Source organism: Mustela nigripes, chromosome 6 (assembly GCF_022355385.1).
Source record: "Mustela nigripes isolate SB6536 chromosome 6, MUSNIG.SB6536, whole genome shotgun sequence".
Taxonomy (NCBI): domain Eukaryota; kingdom Metazoa; phylum Chordata; class Mammalia; order Carnivora; family Mustelidae; genus Mustela; species Mustela nigripes.
Window position 1 is genome coordinate 84,768,747 of NC_081562.1, and position 8,849 is coordinate 84,777,595.

At 44.8% G+C, this 8,849-nt stretch overlaps 1 protein-coding gene across 1 annotated transcript in view; it reads right to left on the minus strand.

Annotated features, from left to right (window-relative positions):
- The window catches only part of FAM186B (family with sequence similarity 186 member B), a 21,659-nt gene extending 12,810 nt beyond the window's left edge, over positions 1 to 8,849 (minus strand). Inside the window, exons 1-3 of the mRNA XM_059404846.1 lie at positions 8,754 to 8,849; positions 7,274 to 7,499; positions 1,123 to 1,305 (exon numbers count right to left, since the gene is read on the minus strand). Coding sequence (XP_059260829.1) covers positions 1,123 to 1,305; positions 7,274 to 7,499; positions 8,754 to 8,849 — 505 coding nt within the window. The remainder of the gene's footprint in view (positions 1 to 1,122; positions 1,306 to 7,273; positions 7,500 to 8,753) is intronic.

Genomic DNA, 8,849 nt, shown 5'->3' on the forward strand with positions numbered 1-8,849 from the left:
CTGGGTGGCTCAGTGGTTTAAAGCCTCTGCCTTCGGCTCAGGTTATGATCCCAGAGTCCTGAGATTGAGTCCCACATCGGGCTATCTGCTTAGCAGGGAGCCTGCTTCCTCCTCTCTCTCTCTCTCTCTCTCTCTCTGCCTGCCTCTCTGCCTACTTGTGATCTCTGTCTGTCAAATAAGTAAATAAAATCTTTAAAAGAAAAAAAAAGAATGAGGTTCACAAAGACGAAACAACCTGTTCAATGTCACACAGCCCGAAATTGGCACATGGGATTCAAACTCAAGTTCATCTGACTGTGAAGCCCATGCTCTTGAGTAAGATTAAAAAGCCAGAAAACTCAAGTGCGGGGTCTGGTTTTGCCACAGTTTTGTTTTGTTTTGTTTTATGGTTCTTCTTCTCTGAGCTTTAATGTTGTCATCTATAAAATGTAGGAGGAGGGGAACCTGGGTGCCTCAATTGTTAAGCATCTGCCTTAGGCTCAGGTCATGATTCCAGGGTCTTGGGATTGAGCTCCGCATCAGGCTTCCTGCTCTGTGGGAAGCCTGGCTCCCTCTCCCACTCTCCCTGCCTGTCAAATAAATAAATAAATAATCTTTAAAAAAGAAAACAAAATGTAGGAGGAGTAAATAATCTCAGGTCCCTTCTAGGGCTGATACAAGTAGAATTTCAAGGTTGAGCCACATTGTTGATTGACCATTTCTGGAGCAGCCACAGTTGAGAAGGTTCTAGAAGGGCCTCTGGCTGAGTCTCACCAGATTTCTTGGCTCTGCAGCTGGATTTGGAGTAAGGAAGGGATGGTCTTTGGGATCCAGCTGCATACTCCATCCAGCCTTTCTGGCTTATTAGCCTTGATCTCCCAGGACCTCCATGAGGCTACAGCCCCAGTAAGCACCAACAGGGACCTGTCTTCACATTATTCCTCGCCACAGCTCAGACCTGCTCAGTGCTCAACTTGGGTTCAACAGCCCAACCCCTCACTACTGCCTCTCCATCTCAGATAAGGCTTTTGTTAATGGAGAAGAATCAGAAAGACCCCCCATAGACCCCAGTATGGGACTTTTTCCTCTGAGATGGCATCCACCCCCACCCAATCTCCCCACCCCTCCACGCCTGCAACCTACTTTGTGTCCCTTTCTTTTGTCTTTCAATGAGAGTAGAGCAGAGGGAAATGAGAGACTCCATGCCTCCTTTGGTGGCAATGAGGGACAGAGGTAACACCTTCTCCATCACCTCAATCCATTCATCCAGAGCTTTCTCTTCCTCCTTACCCTTCCTGTTCCTGAGCTCATAGGTGAGACTGTCACCTGTAAATGGAGTGGGGGGTACAGGCTGAGTGCAATCTGTCCTCTAGGGAGCCCTAAGGAGTCCCACAGCATGGGGGTTACACCAGCAGGCTTTGAGGTTGGATTGGATTCACCTCTTACTAGCTGTGTGGTGTTGGGTAAGTTACTGATTTCTGAGCCTCGGCATACATGCCTGTGAGAGGGCTGGATGGAAATTAAATGAGATAATACATGTGAAGTGATTAACATGAAGTCTGCTGTGTAGAAAATATGCAATAAATGTTAAACTGTGTTGTTGTTTAACTATAAGCCCAGAGATGTGTCTGTCTTTTTTTTTTTTTTAAAGATTTTATTTATGTATTTGACAGAGAGAGATCACAAGTAGGCAGAGAGGCAGGCAGAGAGAGAGAGAGGAGGAAGCAGGCTCCCTGCTGAGCAGAGAGCCCCATGCAGGGCTCAATCCCAGGACCCTGGGATCATGACCTGAGCCGAAGGCAGAGGCTTAACCCACTGAGCCACCCAGGCGCCCCGAGATGTGTCTGTCATGTTTTGCTCTAAATCTTCTTTGCCTAGTCTGGTATCTGGACAATTAAATGAATTAATTGGAGTGAACAACTCTGCTTAGATCTTGGGGGGAGCTGAAGGACCACAGAACTGAGAGCTCCTTGGGGGCAGGGCAGTGTGACGGGCATGGGGCCCATCCCTATACCACCTTACGCCAACATTGCAGCATCTGCCCAAACTCATGGCAGAAGGTCTTGTGAAGGCATAACTCTGATCTTAATGCGGGTAGCACCTAGCTCTAGGGCTGCGTCTAGATGGTCCACATTCAAGTGGCTATACCAATTGTTTACAGCTGGCATCAGTGCTGTTTGGCCCAGTGCCCATGAAGTAAGGGTCATTAAGTACTTTGAATATCACCTGTGGGTTCCTCTATACACTACCTGGTGTGTTCCACCAAAAAAACCCTGTTAGAACTAATAAACAAATTTGGTAAAGTTGTAGGATACAAAATCAACCTACAAAAGTCTGTTGCATTTCGGGGCACCTGGGTGGCTTAGTCACTTAAGCAACCAACTCTTGATTTTGGCTCAGGTCATGATCTCCGGGTTGTGGGATAGAGGCCACAATCAGACTCCACATGGTGTGGAGCCTGCTGGGGATTCTCCCCCCCGCCCCCGCCACTCCTCTCCCCGACTGCATGCACATGTGTACATTCTCTCTCTCTCTCAAAATAAATAACAGTAAAGGTCTCTTTAAAAATCAGTTGCATTTCTATATGCTAACAATAAACTATCTGAAAAAGAAAAAAATAATCCCCTTTTCAACAGCATCAAAAAATAATAATATACTTAGGAATAAATTTAACTGGGGAGGTAAAGGACCTCCACACTATAAACTGTAAGATGTTGATAGAAGAAATTGAAGAAGACACATATAAATGGAAAGGTACTCCATATTTATGGATTGGAAGACAATCTGGTTTAAAATATCCATACAACCATCTTAGAGCCGTCTACAGATTCAGTGAAATCTCTAACAAAATGCCAACAGCATTTTTCACAGAAACAGAAAAAACAACCCTAAAATTCACAGAGAACCACAGAAGGCCCCAAATAGCCAGAGTGATCTTGAGAAAAAGAACAAAGCTGGAGGTGTCATACTATCTGATTTCAAACTGTGCTACAAAGCTATAGTAATCAAGACAATATGGTATTGGCATAAAAAGAAATACAGGGATAAGTGGAAGAGAATCAAAAACCCAGAAATAAACCCTTGCATTCATGGGCAACTAATATTTGACAAGCAAGCCAAAAATACGCAGCGGGTGAAGGATGGCTCTTCAATGAGTGATGTTGGAAAACCTGGACATTCACGCAGATTGGACCCCTATCTTACACCATTCTCAAAAATTAACTTGAAGTGGATGAAAGACTTAAATGTAAGACCTGAAACCATAAAACTCTTAGAAGAAAACATAGGGAAAAAGCTTCTTGACATTGGTCCTGGCAATGATTTTGACACCAAAAGCAGAGGCAACAGAAGCAAACATAAACAAGGGGGACTACATCAAACTAAAAAGTTTCTGCACAGTAAAAGGAACCATCAACAAAACAAAATGATGGGGTGCCTGGGTGGCTCAGTGGGTTAAAGCTTCTGCCTTCAGCTCAGGTCTTGACCTCGGGGTCCTAGGGTTGAGGCCCTCGTCAGGCTCTCTGCTTGGCTGGGACACCTGCTCCCCACCCCCCAACCACCTTTCTGCCTACTTGTGATCTCTGTCTGTCAAATAAGTAAGTAAAATCTTTTAAAAAAATGATAAAGGCAATCTACAGAATGGGAGGAAGTATTTGCAAACAGGTTTATCTGATAAGGGGACAATATCCAAAAGAAGGTGCTCATACAACTCAATAGCCAACAAAACAAACAATCCAGTTTTAAAAAACCGGGGCAAAGGCCACACAGAAGCCATGATAAAGACCAAAGGAGGGGGACTCCCGGGTGGCTCAGTCAGTTGGGCCACTGCTTTCGGCTCAGGTCATGATCGCAGTGTCCTGGGATCGAGTCCCACCTCGGACTCCTTGCTTCGCAGGGTGCCTGCTTCTCTCTCTGCCTCTGCCTGACACTGCCACTCCGCCTGCTTGTGCATGTGCGCTCTCTCTCTCTCTCTGACAAATAAATAAATAAAATCTTTAAAGGAAAAAAAAAAAGAACAAAGGAGGCTGACCTGTTCTCAGAAAGCTTTCCTTTCATGCAAGCACCCAGCTTCCAGAAAGTGGCCCCTTGAAAAGTGACAACAACTTAATTGCCCAACCATAGCCATTCTGTGGCTACACAAGAGTCATACCCATATCCCTTTGATCAAATTTTCTGCACTAGCTCCAACACGTTCTGAACTGGTTTAAGTGTAAATGGCACAGAATCAGTTATCAAACAGCCTTTCAACTTGGGGAGAAAACTACCTACTGAGGTTACTCTCAGAGTTGTCCTGGTGTTGAGGAAAGCAGGAAAATGTGTGTCCCCTGTTGTGCTGATAAATGTGTCCAAGCCATGTGTCAGTGTGGACCTGGCTCCACACTGGAGTGGACCTCCACACTGGAGCCAGTGTGGACCTGGGTCCCGCTGGGACAGGACCAACATTTCCAGAGATGAGGAACCAGCCGTGCAGAAAAATCAAATGGCTTGCCTAAGTTCATACATCTCCTAAATGGTGGAGACAGACTCACATCTTCCCCAGAGCCAGTAATTTTAACCACAAAGGTATAGTGACTCCTGAAGTTGAAAAGGAGCTTTAGTGAAAGTGACAATAGTCCGTGGCCCTGAAGGGAGGGAGGGCAGGAGGCCAACAGCACCGGACAATTATTAAAATAAGTATCTTGAGAGATATTGAGGGCACACTAACATTAGAGATGACAACTTTAAAATGACACCAATTTGGACACACTTCTTTTGTTACTTGTCATATTAACAATGTAGAGCCAGAGTGTATTTATGATTCCTCTCAACCTTATGATTAAATACGTATATGAAAGAAAAAAAAGGCAAAAGATCTGAATAGACATTTTTCTGAAGACCCACAAATGGCCAAAAGGTACATGAAAAGGGGCTCAACACTACTCATCATCAGGGAAGCACAAATTAAAACTACAAGGAGATATTACCTCATACCTGATAGGGCGGCTATCATGAAAAAGACTAAAGATAACAAGTGTTGGTGAGGATGTGGAAAAAGGGGACACTTTTGCGCTATTGGTGGGAATGTAAGTTGGTACCACCATTTTGGAAAACAGTATTTAATCTAAAAATTAAAACAGGGACCTCGGTAGCTCAGTTGGTTGAGCAAACGGCTTCAGCCTAGGTCATGATCCTGGAGTTCCAGGATCAAGTCCTGCATTGGGCTCCTGGCTCACCAGGGAGTCTGCTTCTCCCTCTTACCTTCCCCCTCTCATGCTTGCTGGCTCTCATTTTCTCTATCTCTCAAATAAATAAAATCTTAAAAAAAATACAATTACCATATGATCCTGCAATCCCACTTCTGGGTATATGTCCAAAGGGAATGGAAGCACTACCTCCAAGAGATATCTGTATGCCCAGGTTACTGAAGCATTATCCACAAGAGCCGAGACATAAAACCAAGCTAAGTGTCAGCTGATCAATGAATGGTTAAGGAAAATGTGGTACACACAATGAAATATATATATTTTTTAGTTTATTTAAGTAATCTCTACCCCTAATGTGGGGCTTGACCTCACGACCCTGAGGTCAAGAGTCCTATGTTCCTTCAACTGAGCCAGCCAGGTGTCCCCTTCATGCAATGAAATATTATTCCATCATAGCGAGGGAAATCCTGCTATTTGTCACAACATGGATGGAATTTGAGGGTATGGGCCAAGTGAAGTAAGTTGGACAGAGAGAGACAAACACGGTGTTATCTCACTTCCATGTGGAATCTAAAAAGCTGAACTCACAGAAACCGATAGTAGATGGTAGTTACGAGGGTCTGGGTGGGGGTGGGGGCAATGGGGAAGTGTTGGCCAAAGGGCACAAAGTTTCGGTCATAAAAAAGTTCTGGGGTTCTAATATACAGTGTGGTGACTGTGCTAACCATGCCATATTGTAATATGCCATGCTTGTAATTTACTAAGAGAATAGATCTTAAATGTTCTCAGCAGAAAAAAAAAGGGCATCTTGTGAGATGATGAATGTGTTAACTAACCTGATTGTGACAAGCACCACACAACATATACATCTATCAAATCATGGCAGTGTACATTCTAAATTACACAATGTTATTTATCAATTATGTCTCGGTAAATCTGGGAAAAATACAAATAAAAAAATAAAAGAGCATGGGCTTGAATTTAATTTCAACCTTGATAAAAAAATGAGATGTCATGAACAGACATTTCTGCAAAGAAGACATCCACATGGCCAACAGACACATGAAAAAGTGCTCCACATCACTTGGCATCATGGAAATGCAAATCAAAACCACAGTGAGATACCACCTCACACCAGTCAGAATGGCTAAAATTAACCAGTCAGGAAACAACAGATGTTGGCGAGGATGCAGAGAAAGGGGAACCCTCCTACACTGTTGGGGAGAATGCAAGCTGGTGCAGCCACTCTGGAAAACAGCATGGAGGTTCCACAAAGAGTTGAAGATAGAGCTACCCTACGACCCAGCAATCGCACTACTGGGTATTTACCCTAAAGATACAAACGTACTGATCCGAAGCTGCACATGCACCTGAATGTTTATAGCAACAATGTCCACAATAGCCAAACTATAGAAAGATCCTAGATGCCCATCAACAGATGAATGGATAAAGAAAATGTGGCATACACACACACACACACACACACACACACACAATGGAATACATGCAGCCATCAAAAAACTGAAATCTTGCCATTTGCAATGAGGTGAATGGAACTAGAAGTATTACGCTGAGTGAAATAAGTCAATCAGAGAAAGACAGTTATCATATGATCTCTCTGATATGAGGAATTTGAAGGCAGGGCAGAGGGACATGGGGGATAGGGAGGGAAAAAAATGAAACAAGATGGAACCAGGGAGGGAGACAAACCATAAGAGACTCTTAATCTCATGAAACAAACTGAGGGTTGCAGTGGGGGAGGGGGGAGGGATGGGGTGGCTGGGTGATGGACATTGGGAAGAGTATGTGCCATGGTCAGTGCTGTGAATTGTGAAAGACTGATGATTCACAGACCTATACCCCTGAAGCAAATAATACATTATGTGTTAATTAAAAAAAGAGAGAGATGTAACCACAGACCTGTGACTTAGCTTCATCACCCATGCAGCTAATGTCACAATCTACTATGTTCTGGACAGTCACACATTTGTCCGTCTGGGGAGTAGACGTGATTGCTGTGACGGGAGCAGGGGAAGGTCTCAGTAGAGAGGCGCTGTGCCAGCTGCCCCACCAGAGCCCACCTGGGGTGGGCACCCAGTCCGCAAACTCACCCCAGTCACCCAGCCAGTGGAGAATTTCGTACAAGTGCTTCTCTTTGGTTTTAGCATCTTCCGAGAAGGAGGCAATTTTCTCCAGCAAGATGAATCTGTTCTTGCCCTTTCGCTCTGTCCGGTCAGATTTTGCCTTTTCTTTTAAATCATACCCTAGTTCTTCCTGGAAGCGGTTGATGACACAGTTGACATTGTCCAAGATGTCAGAGAGCTGGGAAGAAATATCCTACATGGGAGGCAGCAGATTTAGGGGTGTGAACTCCGGTGCCGGACACCATGGCCTGGAAGGGGTGATCTCAGACAAGTCAGTTCACCTCTTGGGGCCTCCGGGTCCTTACTTGTAAACTGGGGATTGTTAGGGTACTGATGTCACCAAGTTTTTGTAAAGATTAAATGAATTAATATTTGTAAAGCACTTAGGATAGTGCCTGCCACATAAAATAAGTGTTAGCTCTTTTTAAAAAAATTTTTATTTATTTATTTGACAGAGATCACAAGTAGGCAGAGAGGCAGGCAGAGAGGAGGAGGCAGACTCCCTGCTGAGTAGAGAGCCCGAAGCAGCGCTTGATCCCAGGACCCTGGGATCATGACCTGAGCCGAAGGTAGAGGCTTTAACCCACTGAGCCACCCAGGCACCCATGTTAGCTCTTCTTAATGTCCTTGTGATGATTAAGACCAGGTCAGGAAGGAAGAGAATACTACAGATGTAGTGTGTGTGGGGCGCCTGGATGGCTCAGTGGGTTAAGCTGCTGCCTTCGGCTTAGGTCATGATCTCAGGGTCCTGGGATTGAGTCCCGCATTGGGCTCTCTGCTCAGCAGGGAGCCTGCTTCCCAATCTCTCTCTCTCTCTCTGCCTGCCTCTCTGTCTACTTGTGATCTCTCTTTGTCAAATAAATAAATAAAATCTTTTTTTTTTTTTAAATGTAGTGTGTGCATTTCTTCAGAATTTTAAAATTTTCTAGGGACTTTTGGATATCTTATAAGCATCCTGAAGCAACAGACTGAAAAACTGAGGCTCTAAGAAACTCTTAGCATCAGAGAGTCCCATTGAAAAAAAACTGCACTAGAGACTCATATGCAGGGTGAGTTCAGCCTTTGGCCATTTCTCTGTAAGCTTCTAGGGCTAACTGTGAAGGATGCTGACAGGTGGCCAAGAAGAGGCCCAAATCAGAAAGTCTGGGCCCCTCCTCTTGCCCTGCTAAGACTTATCACTAGGTGTCTCAGGGCCATCCTGGGTCTTCTTTATAGGCTGTTCCCTTCCTGTGCCCTGCCTCATGGGGGTTGTTTTATTTCAGTTTGCCCAACAGAGGCCAAGTCTAGGAGATGGATATTTTGGATTAATCTGTCTGCAAACCCAGCTTACTGAGGATCCCAGGACCCCTGAAGGCCCAGAGCTGGATTCTTGCCCCAATCTGTGGTCAGTTCCCAGTCTCCACATCAGATCCCAATAGAAGGGCAACTCCTTCATTTCAAGTATTACCTCCTGAGCCCGTGTTAGCTGGGCAGCCTCAATCCTTGAGATGATGGCTTTCACTGAAGCAGGGGTCATCAACTGTGGGGGCCTGTCTTTCTCCAT